Genomic DNA, 20,784 nt, shown 5'->3' on the forward strand with positions numbered 1-20,784 from the left:
GACGATAAAAAAAATACCAATTCAACTCCACCTTTTTAACTATAATCTATCTCGCTCTCAGATCCGCCATGTTTGTCATCAACGGGAATGTATCTTTCTTTCTTTCTTTCTTTCTTTCTTTCTTTCTTTCTTTCTTTCTTTCTTTCTTTCTTTCTTTCTTTCTTTCTTTCTTTCTTTCTTTCTTTCTTTCTTTCTTCTTCTTTCTTTCTTTCTTTCCTTTCTTTCTTTCTTTCCTTCCTTCCTTCTTTCTCCCTTCCTTCTCCCCTTTCCCTCCTTCCTTCCTTCCTTCCTTCCTTCCTTCCTTCCTTCCTTCCTTCCTTCCTTCCTTCCTTCCTTCCTTCCTTCCTTCCTTCCTTCCTTCCTTCCTTCCTTCCTTCCTTCCTTCCTTCCTTTCTTCCTTCTTTTTTCCCCTTCCTTCCTTCTTTCCTCCTGCTCTCTCCTTCCTTCTTCCCTTCCTCTTTTCTTCCTTCCTTCCTTCCTTCCTTCCTTCCTTCCTTCCTTCCTTCCTTCCTTCCTTCCTTCCTTCCTTCCTTCCTTCCTTCCTTCCTTCCTTCCTTCCTTCCTTCCTTCCTTCCTTCCTTCCAAAAATCAGCTTTACACAAAAACATCATCAACAGGAATTTATCGTTTTTTACCGCGACATGACAAATTCTTATCGTGAGGAATTTTTTGACGGTTTATCGTGAACGGTAAAATATCGCCCATTCCTAATCATCACCACTCCACCATCGTTCTGAGCAAGCTTGATAGAGGCATTTGTGTTGACATTAGATTCACAGCTTTCTTAAATGTTTTTCTCTTCTGAATAATCCTCATAAAGGTGGAAAGACAGACCCCGATTATTTATGGCTTTATTTATGGCCTCATAGCCCTTGAAAACCCTTGAAAACCCTTGAAAACCCTGATATAGCCCTTCACAGACTGTTTCTATAAAATGATTGCTGATGTCTTTCTTCCTTGGCATTGTGTTTATAGTCAACTAAACGCAACAGATCCGAAAAACGACCTGATTTTAAGAACTCCTATTTTGTCCTCAAGCATAAAACACAAACACAAACTGGGCAGCTAAAACGATACAAATAACGGATTAAAGAGGTGATATTTCATCAGTTATTCTCAAACATTATTACTCCCAAGAGAAGAAGCATATAAACATTACTCATCGCATGAGTAATGTAGATAGAAGACAGATAGAAAGAGATAATAAGTTGATTTAGGAAATGATCTACCAGTAGGTTCTGTGTCGTCTGCACCGAGTAGTTTTGTATTTAGTTATTCTGAGTTCCTCTGAGGTGCAGACTAAAATAAACCTGAATTTGTCACAGTAGTTTTGTTCAAACTAAATGAAGTGATTGAGTTCTGTAATAACAAAAGCCCCCCCATCCCCGTCTGTGTGTTTCTGCCCCTCCATGCCCAGTGGTGCTACCAGGGGGAGTGTGTTGCGTTCGGCACCTGGCCTCAGAGCTTGGACGGAGGCTGGGGGCCGTGGTCGTTGTGGGGGGAGTGCAGCAGGACCTGTGGGGGCGGAGTGTCCTCCTCCATGAGGCGCTGTGACAGCCCAGCGTAAGTAGGCAAAGTAAGCCACAGCAATCTGAACACACACATCCAGGTCCTGCCTACAAGTGTGTTTCTGTGTGCACGTGCAGAGTCATATGCCGGACGGATGTCTGGTACATCCAACGAGGGGCAGAACTACTGTAATTAGTTGTTTTTGTTTTTTTTTCTAAAGTAAATTAGCTGTGAAATACTTGTGGGGATAAATGCCTCCTTCTTTGGAAAAAGAAACTCTGAGAGCTCATTTGTATGTGATGACATTTTGAAGTAGGATATAAACTTTTCATTCTCTCCAGTTTTCTGTTGACTCCTGCAGGATGTTATGAAGCATTTAACTTAATGTATGACCTTTCAACGTTTGCACTCCTAAAATATGAGGTACTGAAATGGGATTAAAAGTATCCTGCTCCCATTTGCACATTGAGCTCCTTAAATCCGATGAATTTCCTATCGAGACCAGTCATTTACAGAGTAAACTAATGGGCCATTAGTCATGAAGAAGGAAGCAGGTAGAATAGTCTTACATAGGGGGAAAAGGATTGATAATGTGGACCGGCCAGTTTGTGCTTTTCTGCTGACCTGGTCGGTCATACTCCAGTCACTTTGCAAAAATTATCTCTCGTGAAATGAGTCTGGAACCCTTCTCATACAAGAATGTCCAAGAACCACTACTTAAAACAACCAAAATGGCTACAGAAGTGCTAATAACACCTTGGATCAACAAGCACTTACTGCAAAACCGGCTGCAGCCGTTCACCAACGTCACTACTCCTCTGCAGCCGTTTCTGGACGTCTTTTGCTGATAGTCTCTTTGTTGCTCTGCCCTCATCATGTGCTCCATTTCTCTGGTCAAAATCAAGGTCAGATTTATCTACAGTATATACATCAAAATAGCAGTACAGTCCAATATTTGTCCGTGTCTTACTCCCAAGAGAAGAAATATATTTTTTAATAGTGACTTGAACATATCTAATCAAATATCCAAAAATAAATCTGGTAATGGAAAATGGCACTAATATCTAAAAACTCCCGAATATCAAATAAACCACCTTGAAAGGATCACCACCTTGCAAAAAAAAAACAAAAAAAAAACTTTGGTTTCTACGGGGTAACTCTGAATTCAGTCTTAGCTTTGTTGTTTTGCTATTGCTATTATAAATTATATTCAGGCACAAAAGTTATGGAGCCAAATCAAGGCCAAAAGTTTTGCTAATTTGAAAATAAAATTTGAACCTGAAAATTCTTTTTTACAGTTTCAATTATTTTTTTTTCAGTATCAGAACTTTTTATTTCAGTTTCAAATCTTTTTTTCAGTTTCAGATCTTTTTTTTTCAGTTTCAAAATTTTTTTTCAGTTTCAGACTTTTGGCCCCGATCTGGCGTGGGGGGCGTGGCATCAACTGAGAGGGGCGTGGACTCATGAGTGGCAGCATAACAGAGAAGACTGGGGACGTTCCTCAGTCCTGTTGCCTTCAGGAAACGTAGGTTGCCGAAGTTATCAGTAGAAGTATGATTCAACACTGTATATACACCATATTCACGTGATTGGCAGTGGAAAAAACTGATACTAGTGACACGTTTCTGTTTAAAAAGCTGTTTTAGACCGTACTTGGCACCAATCGCAGTATAAAAGCAATAAACTATGCCAGACTGTACAGTTCAACAGCCACACTTTAAAGTTTGACATTTCCCACTTCAACATACTACCAAGTACGGTCTAAAAAAGCTTTTTAAACAGAAATGTGTCACTAGTATCAGTTTTTTCCACTGCCAATCACGTGAATATGGTGTATATAGTGTTGAATCATACTTCTACTGATAACTTCGGCAACCTACGTTTCCTGAAGGCAACATGACTGAGTAACGTCCCCCGCCTTCTCTGTTCTGCTGTCACTCATGACACCACGCCCCTCTCAGTTGATGCCACGCCCTTCACGCCAGATCGGGGCCAAAAGTCTGAAACTGAATAAAAAATTTGAAACTGAAAAAAAAAGATTTGAAACTGAAAAAAAAAAAAAGATCTGAAACTGAAAAAAAGATTTGAAACTGTAATAAAAAGTTCTGAAACTGAAAAAAAAATCTGATACTGGAAAAAAAAAAATTGAAACTGTAAAAAAGAATTTTCAGGTTCAAATTTTATTTTCAAATTAGCAAAACTTTTGGCCTTGATTTGGCTCCATAAAAAGTCCACTCTATTCATGCTATTCCAAATCACTGCGTCAAATCAAAATCATTTTTGCCATCTGTGGCTGCTCATGTACACTTATGCTGGCCGTTGTCACCAGGGGTCCGTTTCACAAAGCGGGTCACGTTGAAACTTTTGAGTGTGTAGAACCTGAACTCAGGGGAGTGCTGAGTTTTCCGTTTCACAAAGCGAGGTTACTTATCCCTGACCGAGAGGATTCAGTTGAGCCGGTTTCAGAAACCGAGGTAACTCATACTCTGAGATTCTATTGGAAGTGACGTTTCCACGGAGGAGTCGTTAAAGGGCTTCCTGAGATGTCTCCTCGCTCAGACACCCCCAGTTAAGAGACTTTTCCAGTTGGGGGCACACAGTGCACACACTGAAGAGGTCAATGATACAAACCCGACACAGTTGAAAGGAATTCATACGTTTAGTGAGATATACAAACAATAAAAAAGACTTTATAGTTTGGTAACTGAAAACCTCAGTCGCACAGGTTTGCCAGAAGGAGCCAAAATGGCCAATGAGGAGATGTCCTTCTAATGTTTCGCTTCAAAAACATCTCTTAAAGCTCTGTTACACAGGAAAACCTGTCTTGGTGCATCTAAAGAGACATACAGTCAAAAGTTCCTCGGTAGGATTGGGCTAAAACGTGTTGATGATGTAACTGGAACTCAGAAAGAACAATAACATTATTTGCGTTGGAAAAAAACCTCTTTTCGTCTTCCCACAACCTGACATAAAGTCGGTAATGTAGAACACAACTTTTTCTCTCCCAAAACGTTTTGGCGAAGCGCTTCACTTTAAAGCCTCCCATGTGTCCGCACTTGACAAATCATCGAGCATCCTTGGCTGGCAGATACACATCTGGGATCTTTATCCTTCTTCCATTGTCACATTCCTTTGTTGTAGAAGCAAGGAATTACGTGAAATACGTCATGGGAAGACAAAAGCAAGAGCCAGGGGTGAATACGAGGGAAGGGGAAAGGTGGTGGTGGGCGGGGGGGGGGCGAGGGGGGGTGTTCGTGGCATAATGTGGACCACCTGTGTAAGGTGATCGCTGCTGCACAGGCATCAGCTCAAAGAGGAGGGAGGAAGAAAAAATACAGACAAGCCACTCTCCAACACATTTATTACTGGGTCCTTTTTTTTTTGTAGTGAAGTGGAAATAATCACAAGGGAAAAGGGAGGCTAATGAAGGTGAGAAGAAGGAAAGGGATGATAAGAGAGGAAAAACAAACCGCAGTTGGACACGCAGTAGATGTGGAGTGACGACTGGACCGGGAGGGAAGAAAAGTGTGAGCAGATTTGTTCTGAGGTTTCAGACATCGGTCTCTGCTCCAGATCTAAATGTCATGTCACACTTAGGAGCTCTCAGAGCCGGCTGGATTTCATGAATGAATCGTTGGCAGACACATGCACACGTGCACGCACACACACGTACACACACGTACACACACACACACACACACACACACACACACACACACACTCTGTGTGCTATGGCAGAGACTTTTTCAGGCCAACATCACGAAAACATGCACCCTCCTCAACCTGAACGTTGTTATCACAATTGTTTCTTCTTCAGATTCCTTGATGTGTTTATTTTACATTTGTAGTTTTCAGTGTCCGCACTCATTGAAGTCTCTTGTTCCTCTCAGCCCATCTGGAGGAGGGAAGTACTGTCTCGGTGAGAGAAAACGATACAGATCCTGTAACACCGATGTGAGTCCCTGTTTTCTTCCTTTTTTTCATGCCTCTTTGCTTTATTTTCTGCTTTTAAAGGAACGTTATGGTGATAAAACCACCCTGGGTCTGTTAGAAGGTGGTAAGAAATGTAAAATTTCCTTAGGGAGTGAAAATAACATAAATCAAAGCAGTTTTGAGTTAAAGAGTCTGAGGGGTCTGTATCGCCCTCACTGGCACTATGAAACTTGGAGGTGGATGGTAGGAACCCTTCCACACTACTGGTAAAGCACTACCGCTTTTGTCCAAAGGAGCCGCCAAACTCAACAAAAGCTGAAAGTTACATTGTGCTGCTTTAAAAGAAAATACTCTATGCATTTACATCAACTCTGATAAGACTCAAAAATTTGACTCCACTCGCCCCAAGCCAAAGTAGTTTTAACTTTGTACAAAAAGAATGAAAAGGATTGTTTGTACAGTTTATTGACGGTAATTTGTGCGACATCGGTAGTTAGTTTGTACAATCAACGAAGGGGCGAAGACACAGTCCACGCTGTCGCTTGAGTAGAATTATATTTTTGGGTGTTGTCAGAGGCTTAAAATAGCAATTAATAATAATAATTGCCATTTTGTTGCAAACACATATTCAGTGTTATCTCAAACGTACTTGGATCCAGATTGTTTTGGTCCCTAAAAAAACAATCACCTTCCTTACTACCAAATATAGATCTGGGGTTGTTTCAGCTCCTGAATGAACCTTTACTTTAGAGTTAAGATTCTTTTTATGATTTTTCTTTTACATTGCTTAATGCTTAATGCTGATTTCAACCTTTAGAACTTTTGTTGTGATGCTTATTACGTTTATAAAGCCTTTCTGATATACAATATATACTGCCCCAAATGTCTTTTTTGGACCAAATTTGGCAATACCTGTCTATGTAGAGTGTGGCAGTGGCCGCGTCTTTCTAGTCCTGATCGTGCAACAAGAACATTTTGCTGCTTGTAAAAGACCCAAAGGCATCGTGCCTGCCATCGTTTTAAAATGGAAGAGGTTTGAACCAACAGACTAAAAGCAACTTTTTCACAGGGCACACCGTTCCTCATTAAAAGTAATCACTGAAGGTCACCCAATGACTTTCAGACCACCGGAAATAAAGTCCTCTGATGAAACCATAGACCAGGGGTGTTTGGACCTCTGCTTCTCGAGAGCCGCTGTCCTGCATGTTTTAGATGTTGACTTGAATCAACACACCTGATTCTAATTAAAGGTATTGTGACATGAAAAACAAATTTTTCTTGATTTTTTGTGTTTTGTTGGGTGTCTTGACATCAATTACACCCAAAAAACAATGAACTTTTAACATTCAGTGTATTGTGTGCTTTCTGGGATTTTCCGCATAACTATGCAAAAACGGCGCATCTGGTTTGGTGGCGGGCCGTGACGTCAAGGCCCGCTAAATCACCGCCCCCTCCACCCAGCTCCCTGCCTCCGCTCCTCTCCAGCGCACCATAAAGGCTGATTTATGGTTCCGCGTTACACCGACGCAGAGCCTACGGCGTAGGGTTACGCGGCGACGCGCACCGTACGCTGAACCCTACGGCGTAGGCTCTGCGTCGATTTAACGCGGAACCATAAATGAGGCTTAACACGGAGCTGTTTAGAGCCTCTTTTGTTCTAATCACCGGAGGAAAACTGCTAAGAAGACCCGCGGCCACTGACTGGACTTAAGATAAGGGGACACTGCTGCTTGCATGCCTTTATTTTTATGATTGTTTGCTGTGGTTCGCCCTCCTGCTTTTCCGTGCATGCTTCGCCTGTCGCTCCCGGCTTAACTCTCCGACGCCGCTGTGAGCGTATGGCTGGAGGAGGAGGAGGTTGGGAGGAGGAGCGGAGCAATGATTGACAGGAAAGGGGGAAAAGGAAGCGTTTTTCACGGCGCAAAAAAACACTGTCATAAAAAGCCAGGAATGGAGTACTAGAGTGAAGTTTTTCTTGTTACACTCTTTTAGACACATTTGAGGGATGTTGGCCAAGACTTTTAATAGTGTTAAAAGCATGTTAAAAATTATGTCACAATACCTTTAATGTTTCATCAGCAAACATCCTAAACACGCAGCCCTTGAGGACTGGAGGTCAACACCCTAGCCATAGATTGGATATAAACGGTGGAGAAACCTATAAGGAACCAATAATGAACCAATAAGGAAGTACCTTTAATGACCATGAGTTGCTTAGAAACAATTCTGCCTCCAATATTCTCCCATCCAAAAAGTGTCATTAACTTTTACCACAAGCTACAGACAATTACAGTTTTAACACTGACATTAGCTGTATTCACTCCATCCATCCATCCATCCATCCATCCATCCATCCATCCATCCATCCATCCATCCATCCATCCATCCATCCATCCATCCATCCATCCATCTCTGGGTGAAACAGAGGATGAACTCTCTATTCCCGACAGACAGTGTCTCAGGAAAACAAGGGACTCTGCAGCATTCAACACCATCCCTGTCACATCATCAAACATGGCAGCCGCTTTGAGTCGTCAGGGTTGAGGAAAGACAGACACGTGAACGATGGAGCAATCAAGAGTAAAAACAACCTTTTCAAAAATGCTTAGGATCCCAGGATGGGGAAAGGATTTATATTTCGACAAACTCGCGGCCCAAAGGTAATACGGGTAGTGGCTTGAGGAGAAGTGGACATGAGATTTTAACAAAGTGCAGCATCTTTACTTGTCCATCTTGGAAGGCATCAAACAAAGAATGATGAGGGGGGGTTGTTCGAAGGAAAAGTGGAATAGGCTAGTGACTTCTTCCACAGAAAAGTTGCATTCATCAGATGGAGAGTAGAGGCTCTGAACACATAAGTAAATGATAAACTGTCTAAGATGAGTCTAAAAATGGTTCTGAGAACTGTTTTCAAGCGACTGGAAAAGTGCTGAGTCTCCTCCTTGCTGCTCCAGATTTCTCCAGCAGAACATGTTATCTGGGCGACGGCTGCATGCTTCACGTCAGCTCGCAGCATCACACCTCCTATAAGCTTTCTGAAATATTCCCGGGAATGAAGTCAGACAATGATAAAGCTGCACAAGCAGTTATTCAATATTCCCCGGTGCCTTTGGGTTTATTCTCCTCTTTGTCACTTTATAGTTCATATATTACTTGTGACATTTCACTGAAGTCGAACAATAATGACAGTTTCAGAGCATATTTCATGTGTATTCTTTTTTTTTTATAGCTCTGGAGCAGTGTTTTATACAAATATTTAACATGGCTGTGAGCTGAGATCTCTGTTCAACTATTTCTAGGTGGGCTTTTTTTCCACTAGGCTGCCGTTTCACAATAAGAAGTAATCTCAGGACACTTAATGTGGGGAAATCATTGAATGTGTAAAAAAAATGGGATGAAGCTCATGTGATGTCACCTAAAATGTTTTCTGAAGAGTCGATTGGAAGGCTTTTTAAATTATGGGACAGCTAGACAGCGCCATAATAATAAGAGCTGACTTCACCCCCAACCTATTTTAAGCCACAGATGAGGAACCGCAGACTGGAGCATGACCATCCCATCAAAGCTCAGTCCATGGTTACCACAATTTAGCTGTTTGCACTTGGCTTAGCTCATGCTGAGCTGTGGTGCTAACTAAAATTACCTAAGTTTGTCTTCACGCAGACCTGTTTAGTTGGACCTTCATCTTTAATTGCAGCTGCATTCGCTGTGGCGGCGTTCCGATGAGCTTCTGTAATGTCACAACATCTACTTACGTCCGCAGTTCATTCATTTTTCTCCAAGATCTTATCATATTGATGATGGAGGACGTCTTCTCCAGCACGTCCCAAAGATTCTCAGTGAGGTTCAGGTTGGGACTCTGTGGTGGGAAAATGATGTCATGCTCCCTGAACCTGGTCCCTCATTATCTTCAGGTGGTCAGCTGACCTCCATAACGTTGGTGAACCTCAACCTTGAGCAACTGCAGCAACCCCAGATCATAGCCCCGCCCCCACATGCTTGTACGACAGGCACTAGGTGTGATGGGAGCATCGTTTCATCTGCCTCTCTTCTTACCTCGATGTGTCCATCACTCTGGAACTCTGGGTATGAATGAATGAATGAATGAAAATATATTTATTCCGGTCAGGTCATTCTTAATGTAGACACCAACTGAAAGCATTAGTTCACATAAAAAAAAAAAGAGAGACCTAACCGAAAAGGAATAGGCTGAAGCTATTGCTTATTTACGCCTACCCTTCTCACATGATCAACTTATTCAGATCAAACATACAAAACAAAGTACAAAAAATAAATCATATTGTTTACACAATCCCGAACATAATTCCGTAATAGTATCATCTACTGGATCCCTCATATTTTTCAAACACATTAAACTTAAACAAACGTTTGAATGCATGAATCGACATGCACATCTTCAATTTTTCATCAAGTGCATTCCATATATTTACACCCCTTACAGTAATACATTGATCTTTAATTTTAGTCCTAGACTTTGGTATTTCAATCATACGTTTCCCTCGAAGCTCATATCTACTTACTCTTATTTTAAACATGCTTACAATTTTACTAGGTAACAATCTGTTGAACACTTTGTACATTATCAATGCTATTTTGTATTCCACTAAATCCATGAATTTAAATGCCCTTAATTTAATAAATAGTTCATTTGATGGTTCTCTATAACTTGATTTTGTGATAATCCTTACCGCTCTTTTTTGATGAATAAAGATCGGTTTAGTATGGGTAAAATATGCACTCCCCCATATTTCTAAACAGTATGTAATGTAGGGAATAAACATAGTACAATACAAAATATATAAAGCACGCTGGTTCAACATATCTTTTACCTTGTATAATATGGCTATCGATTTAGCTAATTTAGATTTGACATGATTAATATGCATCTTCCAATTTAATTTATGGTCCATGATGACACCTAAAAATTTTGTCTCAAACACCCTTTCTATTTCTGTATCTTCTATTCTCAATTTAACTACCTTATCTATTTTACAGTTCCCAAAAATCATAAACTTTGTTTTACTTATATTTAAAGATAACTTATTTACATCAAACCATTTCTTTACAAGTTTCATCTCATTTTCAACAGTAGCTATAATTTCAGTTAACTGGTCCCCAAAACAAAATAAATTTGTATCATCTGCAAAAACGATACAGTTCATACTTTTTGACACTTTGCAAAGTTCGTTCAGTTACAAAATAAATAATTTTGGCCCCAGCACAGACCCTTGCGGGGTCTGGACTCAGATTTTACCTGTATAAATAAAGGCTAATAAAATGTGGTCTAATTGAGACCCACCTGTTTAGACATACCTGTTTTAGGTAGGCAGCAGCAAAACACAAAGTTACAGACTAACTGAACATACAAGAGACAAAAACAAAACAGGAACATACTGTAAGATAATTATAAAATTGAGGAAAAAAGGAACTAGTTAAATGCAGTACATGTGCAGACCCCCACTGACGGTCTCACCGGCCTTCCTACAAGTAATTTGAAGTCCTCTAGCGAAATAAAACTGGACAGCTTCAGCTTCTGTTGGAGCCTGTCCCAGGTTACAGGCGCAGCATAGGAGAACGCCTTTTTGCCAAGTTCAGTATGGACTGAAGGGATGGCAAATTTGATGTAATCCAGGAACCGGAGGCTATGATCAGACTGTTTCCATGTCAATTATGTGGACAAATAGGAGGGGAGTAGTCCAATGAGGGATTTAGAGACAAATAGATAGCAGTGGGTGGTTATGTGCATGGAAAGTGAAGACCAGTCAGTGAGAGAGTACAGTACAATGTGCAGTGATGTGTAAGGGGTTTAAAACCAGTGATGAATATCAAAGATCCGTGATATGCTGCATCCAGTAGATGTAGGGAGTGAACAGAGGCATTCATATAAACAACACCATAATCCAGGAGTGGCAAGAAAGTGGCTGAAACAATACGTTTTCTTGCATTAAAATAAAAACAGGCTCTATTTCTAAAGAAAAGTCCCAGCTCTAATTTAAGTTTCTTCAGTAATTGGTCAATATGGCATCTAAAAGAAAGGCTATCATCCAATGTTATGCCAAGGTATTTATCAGTGGCTACAGACTCAATATGGGTACCCTGAGCAAACATAATACAGGGTAAAACAGCAGGCACCTTCTTTTTATTTCAAAATAACATACACTTAGTTTTATCTGCATTTAGAACTAGCCTGACATGACCTCCCTCCACTGGTCCACAGTCCGATCTTGATGCTCTCTGGCAGATTGAAGCCTTTTTTCTGATTGTTCTCACTGATGAGAGGTTTTCATGAGACGACACAGATGTCTTGTCCCTTGAGGTCCTTCATTGTTGGTGTGGAAACGTTCTTACTTTCACTATTAAACACAGCTTTGGGTTCTGCTTTTGTTTTTTCTTTATTTTATTTCACCAAAGATTTAACTTGAATGATCACAATCATGATCATCCAAAAAAAAAAATTCCAACTACATTTCTTCCTGGAAGATGATGGTTCATCAATATCTTTCCAGTTTTTAGTAATGCGTTGGACTGTTCTTAACCCAGTTTCAGTAGTTTCAGCATCACCTTAGATGTTTTATTTGCTTGATGCCAAACATTTGACCTTTCTGAAACACAGAATGTGTCTTCAAGGCAAGGAAAGTTTATTTATATAGCATAATTCAATAACAGGGTGATTCACAGTGCTTTACAAAGACATTTAAAAGCATGATTTAAAGTTTAAACAAAACAATAAAGTATTATTATTATTATTATTATTAATAATAATAATAATAATAATTATAATTATAATTATAATTATTATTATTAAAGCTGCAAGCAGCGATGAACAGGCCCTCGCAACCTTGTGCACATTCAGGCGTGCTGCAGTGTAAGCGCTTGTATGACTTGCATGTAGATGTTTTCAGGCCTGGACATTTAGCGGATGACACCAGCCACGACTCTCTATATCAAACCATTCAAAAGTTATGACAGAAAGTAGGAACTATCTCAACCAATCAGATGAAGGGGCGGGCAATGGCATAAATTGCGCCAAAATTACACGATTCATTCAAAATGGCCGACTTCCTGTTCGGTTTCGGCCATGGCGCCAGGAGACTTTTCTTTAAGTTGCGACATGATACAGGTGTGTACCGATTTTCGTGCAAACTCCAGGCCTGGCTTGCGTGCAAAATTTGGTGACTTTGGGGGCACGTTTAGGGGGGCAAAAAGGCCCTCCTTTCGTCAGAAGAAAGAAAGAAAGAAAGAAAGAAAGAAAGAAAGAAAGAAAGAAAGAAAGAAAGAAAGAAAGAAAGAAAGAAAGAAAGAAGAATAATTCCTACAGATACAATAGGGCCTTCGCACTGTAAGTGCTCGGGCCCTAAAAACGTTGTGGAACATTTGTATCTGCAGCCTGGATGACATGACGGGGTACCAGCACTCTCTTTGCAAAACTGACATACAAAAGTGGTTTATTCTCCTGAATCATGACTGAGAACAATTTCTCTTTCATCAATTATCCTTAATGCATATTCTGCACACATAAACGCTACAACAGAGCAGTTTGTTTATGGCTCCACATGCTGATGACGCAGCCTACATCCTGCCGCATTAGGTCGTAGCTACGACACAGGAGGACATCATCTTAATACAGTCTTTAAACACTGTTCTTGACATCTTTCTCCAGATGAAGCAGATCCAAGTCGTAAAGTGTGACTTAATTCAAATAAATATATATATATTCCTAAGGGGAAGCTTAACAAGATAAAGACCGCAGTTTAAAGATTGAATGTTTTTTGTCCACTGTAGGTTTAAAAAGTACCCAGTTGGAGGTACATTGCAGCCACATATCATCCCCTCGTGAAATATCATTATTGTGAGATTCAACTTTTTGCATAATGCAAACATAAATCTTTAAAACACTGCAGAGGTCACAGTGTTGTTGCTGTTGGGTCCACAGCAGTTTGGTTTGGCTGCAGGACAAGCTCCGCAAGTTGCTTTTCACAACTCTTTTTTGGCTGCTGTTGTGGTGGTGCAACACTCCTACTGACCTCACGTTTTGGCCCCCACAGGCCCTCTTGCAGATGCCTGGTATTCATTTTTCTGTTTGTGCCAGTTTAAGGTTCTCAGGAAATGCTGGATGCACTGTGGAGCACTGCAATAACTGCCTTTATAGTTGTACATATTTATTAAGCAATTATTTTTGAGGAACTTGGGGTACCAGCTGGTGGAAGTCCTGACTGAATACATCTTACAAAATGATATTACTGTTGGTAGAGACTTGGTGTTGAAATATTTTACTAATAATACTAATTATATGAAGACTGATGCGAGATGAACAGTTAATCCGACTCACAGTTCAATTGTTACACAAAAAAGCATGTCCAAGGACCTTATTGAAATTATTTGGAAAATGTGATGGATAAGAGAGTTTTGTTGATAGTTAAACATTTGATTCAAGGCGAGCAATGGCGGTCTTGGCCATTGAACACTGGACCAGCTAAATACCCTCTCTAGGGTCCAGTAGGGGGCATGGGACTTTTGCCAACCTCTTCTTCGTGGACTTGGAGAAGGCATTTAACTATCTCTTGGGGATGCTCTGTTGGGGGCGGTCTGGGAGTATGGAGTACTGGGTCCATATCTGTGAGACTTGCATAAACCAAGAGTTTGGACGACATTGGATTCTGTCAGGGCTTTGTCACAGATTCTTAGTTGAAGTACCTTGGGATCTTGTTCATCTTGCTCGAGTGAGGAAGACATAAAGCAGGATATTGGCAATTGGATTGGTGCAGCATCTCCAGTAATGTGGACTCTTTACTGGTCTGGTGTGACTAAGAGAGAGAGCTGAGACAGAAGGCAAAGCTTTCTGTTTACAGCATGTTCCTACAGTACCTTCTCCTGTGGTCACGAATTATGCTGAACCCCAAAAGATTTAGATCACATATACAAGTGGCTGCAATGAGTTTCCTCTGCAGTGTCTCCGCCTTAGGGATAAGGTGGAGGTGGTTTGGGTACGTTCAACCAGGTGGAAGCTCGAGAACAGACCCAAGACGTGCTGGACAGATTTAGTATCTCTTCTGGGATTGCTTTGGTATTCCCTCAGAACACTTGGAGGAGGTGGTCTAGTAGCGGAAGATCTGGGTCTCTTTGTCAGGCTGCTACCCCTGTGACCATAACAGGGTTAAGTGGAGATGGGTGGATGGGTGGATGGATGGGTTTTCTTGTGGTGGTGAAGTTGAAATTCTTGTAAGACACCTGATGCTTTTCAAATACATCAAGAGTCAACAGAATGATGATGATCCATCCTCTGGGTACCACTAACAGTACTTTCCAGGCTTTGCAACAGCTTGGACTCAGTCTAGAAGATGACTAAATGATTGCATTTTTAAAGCTTGTTTTCTCTTTAAAACTCTTTCATGCCTATTTGCAGTCCCACTAATGTGATCTCTAGCATTTCTACTCCCTTCAAACACATGTTGTACATGTAAAATATAATTTGGTCTTGTGTTGGCATCCCTGCATGCACTTGTAATAATATTATTCAGTCTCCTCTGACTAGGTTTGTGTGTTTGATGTGCAACTTTAAAGCTGCACAAATGCCAAAACACTTGAATGGTAATAAAAGTGGGCTGGCCTCCCCATGGTCTGCTCCAACATGGAATACTTTCAGCATGTGAAATACAGCTTTGACCTAAAAGGTTTTATCTGTCCAGAGGGAGAGTGTTTGGAGGTTTCTAGGGACCTTTTCACACCAATAAAGTGTTTCTTTCCACTTTTTACCTCCCCTTATTGCAGCATTATCTACACAAAGGAGTGCGATCTCAGATAAGTCCACCCAGGATCTGAGCCAGAACCGGTTCTGAATCAGCCTTCGCTCCCCTGAGCTCACTGTCCCTCTTCTGGCTGTGTTTATGTTTCTAATTACCCAGCCAAAGAAACGCTTCATTATCCGACATAAATCAACTCATGAGCAATCCCTCCAAACCCAAAACACACCGCTCACAGTGACGGATTCCAAGAAACCAGCCTGTTTTAGTGTCTGAAAATAAAATGTGACATCTTAGACGGACTTCGTCCAGTTGTTAATAACGATCTTGTCTGTGCAAACAAATAGTCTCAGCATATAATTCACTTAGTCAAATACTAGCCGTCATTTCCAGATCTGAACCACCAGAATATTTGTGTCTGCAAAGTTTTAGCTTGTAAGCATGAATCATCTGCTCTTTTCTCAGCCAATTTTTTAAATGTAGAAGGTTTTTTGTTGTTGTTTTTGTTGTTGTTGTTTGAGCAAAGCATTGGTCTTTCTTATGTTTATGTTGGAGGGACCTTTTACAATGTGGTGGATTAATTTAAGCAGGTTCTAGCCTTGTTGATCTTGGATTTCCTGCATGTAATCCAGTCCACTATGAACAGTGCATTGCTATATTTAAAGCAAGAATACAGTTATCATACTATCATACATGTACTTATGTTGCCATCTATCAATGGTCAATAATATATTGATAACCTGCCTATAACATATGTTAATATCTGGCATTGTGTATTATGCAAATAATCATTTGAAATAATTTCCAAATTTCAAGTGAAAGCCAAACAAATCAAATGAACCTCCATTTGCTACAAAAGGTGGGTTTCCACCCTCCGTCCCTGCTAGGGGGTAGTTGCTTCAACCTGGCTCTGAAAAGCTGGTAAGTGGGTGTGGTGTTGACACTGTGTTGATTGAATGTGCTACAGGGAAAAGACGATGCCCATTCATGGGCATCATCGCCGTGCAAGCAAACTCAGCTAAAAGACTGGCAACAATCATCTCAAGTCTCTCCATGTTGAGCTTGTTGCTCTAGTTAGTTTTTCATCGATTTCACATTAAAACCGTTGCAAAATGACTGCGTTGCAATCCAAACTGCCAACAAATGTTGACAGCTCTCCCATAGGCCAATAGATCCTACCGGGTTCTGCAGTGTCAAGGAGACACAGCGGTTCAAACAAATTAAGAGGAGATCCACCCTGATTCTGGGAAACAGACGTTATCTACTTTTTTGCCTGGTTCGTGTAGTTGCTCTGGCCAGTTTGCATTACTGAAGGCCCTGCAGCCACAAATGAGGTAACCATTGCTGCTGTTGTCGTGCGTGGTCACAGTGCAAGGCTACACCTGATGACAGGGGAGGGAATGGCCTCCTCACTGGCTACAGATCAAAACTGCAACACTCAAGATTTTTCACAAGATTCAAGTATTTTTAAGGACAAGTCCAAGTCAGTGGTACTGTATGTGATATGTCAGAGCTACACGGGTCCAAGTCACAGACTTTGTCAGCCTTTGTGGTTCAGGGTTTCTCTTCTTGGGGCCGTGAGGTGTAAGAATTAAGTAAAACAACTGAGAGGTCTGTTTTTTCAAAATGTAACAACTTTTGTAATTCAATTTTAGCTGATGTCACATCGCTCGAGATTTTTATTTTTTCAAATTTACATTATGCTAAATATTTCAAACAAACCTAATTAGGGCCCGAGCACCTTCAGTGCGAAGGCCCTATTGTATCTGTAGGAATTTTTCTTTCTTTCTTTCTTTCTTCTGACAAAAGGAAGGCCTTTTTGCCCCCCTAAACGTGCCCAAAAAGTCACCAAATTTTGCATGCAAGTCAGGCCTGGCGAAAAATTTGATATTTAATGGTTTACATTAATGGGCGTGGCAAAATGGCTCAACAGCGCCCCCCGGAAAACTTTGTGCCTCAAGCCCCACAATACGGTTTGACGTACATGCACGAAAATCAGTACACACCTGTATCAGTACACAACCTAAAGAAAAGTCTCTTGGCGACATGGCCGAAACCGAACAGTATGTCGGCCATTTTGAATTAATCGTGTCACTTTGGCGCAATTTATGCCATTCCTTCGGCCGCTAATACGGCCCGAACCGTAACGTGCACCCAGGTGTGTTATACATCAAAATGTGTGGCTCCATCCTGCGACAACACGCATTACTTTTCTCTTTCAAAAGCGTTACCGTGGCGACGATAGACGCCAAAAGGCGCGCCCCCCCTTCATCTGATTGGTCCATATTTGATAGTCACCAAATTTTGCATGCAAGCCAGGCCTGGTGATACATTTGATATTTCATGGTTTGCATTAATGGGCGTGGCCTAACGGCTCAACAGCGCCCCCTAGAATACTTTTCTCTGCCATAACTTTTGAATGGTTTGACATAAAGAGTCGTGGGTGGTGTCATGGGACTCGGTATTGAGTCCTTTACCATAATTGGTGAAAATTAGCCCCGCCCCTTCTTCTGATTGGTTGTCCCTTTTTTCTGCTATAACTTTTGAATGGTTTGACATAGGAAGTCGTGGGTGGTGTCATTTCTGATATGCTTATGGGGAGCGGTGGCCGTGAGTGCGAGGGCCCGTTCATCGCTGCATGCAGCTTTAATTTTTACTTGCTCTTTTTCATCCACTTTGTTTCAAATTTTTTTTTAAATGCATATCGGCAAATCGCAAAGCTTCCGGGAGAACGTCCTTTGGACAGATGAGACAAAACTGGAGCTTTTTGACATCATCTATGTTCACGTCCAAACACAAAAATTAAGCCTTCTCAGAAAAAATGACTATCTATTTGCAAAATGGGTTTGTTGTGGAGCTGCTTTTCTGCGTTTGGTACCAGGTGTCTTGAATCTGTGCAGCTACGAGGAAATCTGAAGACCATCAAGACATTCTGGAGACAAATGTGCTGACCACTGTCAGAAAGCTTGGTCTCAGCAAGATCATGGGTCCAACTGGATAATCACTAGGGGTGTAACAATATATCGTGCCACGAAATTTCGCGATACAAAAATGTCACAATACGTGTCGTGGAGGTGGCAAAGTGTATCGCGATATTGGGTTATTAATATTAATCTATTGTGTTGACTAGAAACGCGCATCCGACCGCGACCGCGGCCGGACCGCGCCTCGACCCGCGAACCAAAATCTTCCTCCGCTCAGAAGAAACTAGTCCCGTTTTGTGGTCCTGTTTTGAGGTCTGAACCTTTACTTATGTAAGTCTGGTGTAGAGTTAAGCCTTACCTTATTAAATTAAACCTTTTTGGGGTCGTGAGTAGGATAAACACGCGGGCAACTTCTGCTGAGCTCCAGTGTACTTCAATGTCCGCTCAACAGCGTAGGATTTTAGAACATCAACACAGCAGCTAGTGCTGTATCACTCCGCCCAATCTAAAACATACTAATCACTACAGATTAACTGACTAGTGTAATTATAGTCCCTGATTTACAGAATATAAAGAATATATTTATGAAATAATGAACCCTGAATTAACAAAATAACCTTCTTAACAAAAATAAATCTCCTCTTACACTTATAAGGTGAGCATGAATCAATCTTTTTTATGATGTAAAATTGTATGTATTTATTTACTTGTATTTATTTATTTAATTTTAGTTGTTAAATTTCTGGAAAAGAAAAAAGTCAAATCATACATGAGAGAAACTATTCAGTTTGTGGCAAAATATTTGTACTTGTATGAAACTGAAGATGCATAATGCAAACCTGACATTTACTTTTAGTTCAGTTTGTGGAAAATGGTTGGCCTGGCTTGCTCTTTAAAACCTAAACAGTTATAAAGCATTATAAACTGTAACAATAGGGCAAACGCACAGCATTATTTTGTATTTTGTGTCTTTCAAATAAAAGACAATTTCCTCATGACTACCTCATTCAAGGTTGTTAAAAAAATACTGCTAAACTAAAACCAGCCAAGAACGACTCAGAACCAAACACTGGACTATTCTGATGTGTAAATTTGAAAATAATGTCTGATTTCATAGCCAGTTTTTAGTAACTCATTATTTTGTTTACTTTTGCCAGTTTGAAGCTATTTCTGTGATTCTTGTGAGTTTTTCCTTTTCCCTTCAACATATTTGTCCACGTGTTGTCATCACCGTGAATTTAGATTTTCTTTGTCTGTCTTTTGCAGCCATGTCCTGCAGGATCCCGAGATTTCCGAGAAAAGCAGTGTGCTGACTTTGACAACATGCCTTTCCGGGGGAAGTACTACAACTGGAAACCTTACACTGGTGGTGAGTTCAGTGCTGAACAGCGTTCCTCTACAACAGCGGTTCCCAAACTTTTTTGTGGTGCACATCCATTTGATTTATAACAAACTACTCAACAACAACACAACACACAGGGAACGCTGTTGGCTTGACACTGTTGTTTGCCTTGCAGAGTTCTGCATTGAGGTTGAAGTGCCAAAATGCTAGGTGTCGAGTGTCCGAGGTGTCGATCTTTCGTGAAATCAAGTGAAACTTGGTTGACTGTTTAACTTTCGCTTTTGTTTTTTTATGAAAGAGGACATCTTTGGAGTGTACCAATTAAGAACAGCAAATGGTTCTATTGCAAATGCTGCATCGTAAATGGAAGAGAAGTCGTGTGAAGAGGTGTTCTGTGGGCCCTTTGAACGTGTCAAGTAGAAGCGTCAAAGCAGAGAAGCAAAATAACATAAATTATGCAGTACAGCAGGCCAATCACATATTATTTGACACCAACCCTTGGAAGCGCTTCCCTTCTGAAACTAGCAAGAAGATAAAGGGTCTTACATCAGGTTCCTTCTTGGGGAGCTCATCAGTGAGTAAACGTCAGTCCAGGATTTACGCTCATCTGGTCCTCTTTGGTGTCTCTGACACCTCTGCAGTGTTGAATCTACTGAGATCAGTGAGCCAGGTGGCTTTTTACCACTGTCTGGTTGTAACACGATGGATGATCGCGGACAATAACGTTAAGTCATACAATTCCAGGTCAGTTGAGCACAAACCACGATTTGAAGGTGAAAAAGTTGTGCACTGTTGCTTTAACGCACCAAATCTCAGTTGTGAAGAACGAGTCTGTGTTTGTCTTTTTTTTCTCTCCTTTCAATCTTATTTAGTGCTTTTGTTTTAATTTGTCTGAGTTTATAATTTGTTAGCCCTGTGCTGCAAAACCTGCCCGTCATCCATTTTGCATCCTGGATGACAGTTTGCAGGCCCGCCTGGTTTGTACTCGCTGTTAACACCAACAGAGGGAAGGTCTGTGTGATGGCTGGAGGATTCCTCAGATTCCTGTAAAACCCCGGGTGGTCGAGCAGCTGCCGCTGGACCAGGCTGGAAGATCGGAACCACTGAGTGGTCTTCTTGACACGTCTCAAGTCAAGAGTCAATCACAAGAAGCACTTTTTTCCTTTTAAATCTCCTCCTGAACATCTGTTTGACTGGGCCCGAGTGGCTGGACGAGCTATTATCGCTGCAGTTACTGGCAGGAACTGATGTTTGCAGATCACTTCGCTAAAAACACAAATAGCTCAAAGAAAAGTGCAAATGTTTTTATTGTATC

General features: G+C 41.0%; 1 protein-coding gene across 1 annotated transcript in view; it reads left to right on the forward strand.

Moving 5' to 3' along the window:
- adamts6 (ADAM metallopeptidase with thrombospondin type 1 motif, 6) overlaps window positions 1-20,784 on the forward strand; it is a 132,878-nt gene that overhangs the window by 65,179 nt on the left and 46,915 nt on the right. Inside the window, exons 13-15 of the mRNA XM_061733886.1 lie at window positions 1,418-1,563; window positions 5,400-5,463; window positions 19,394-19,496. Coding sequence (XP_061589870.1) covers window positions 1,418-1,563; window positions 5,400-5,463; window positions 19,394-19,496 — 313 coding nt within the window. The remainder of the gene's footprint in view (window positions 1-1,417; window positions 1,564-5,399; window positions 5,464-19,393; window positions 19,497-20,784) is intronic.

The sequence above is a fragment of the Cololabis saira genome, chromosome 11 (genome assembly GCF_033807715.1).
Source record: "Cololabis saira isolate AMF1-May2022 chromosome 11, fColSai1.1, whole genome shotgun sequence".
Taxonomy (NCBI): domain Eukaryota; kingdom Metazoa; phylum Chordata; class Actinopteri; order Beloniformes; family Belonidae; genus Cololabis; species Cololabis saira.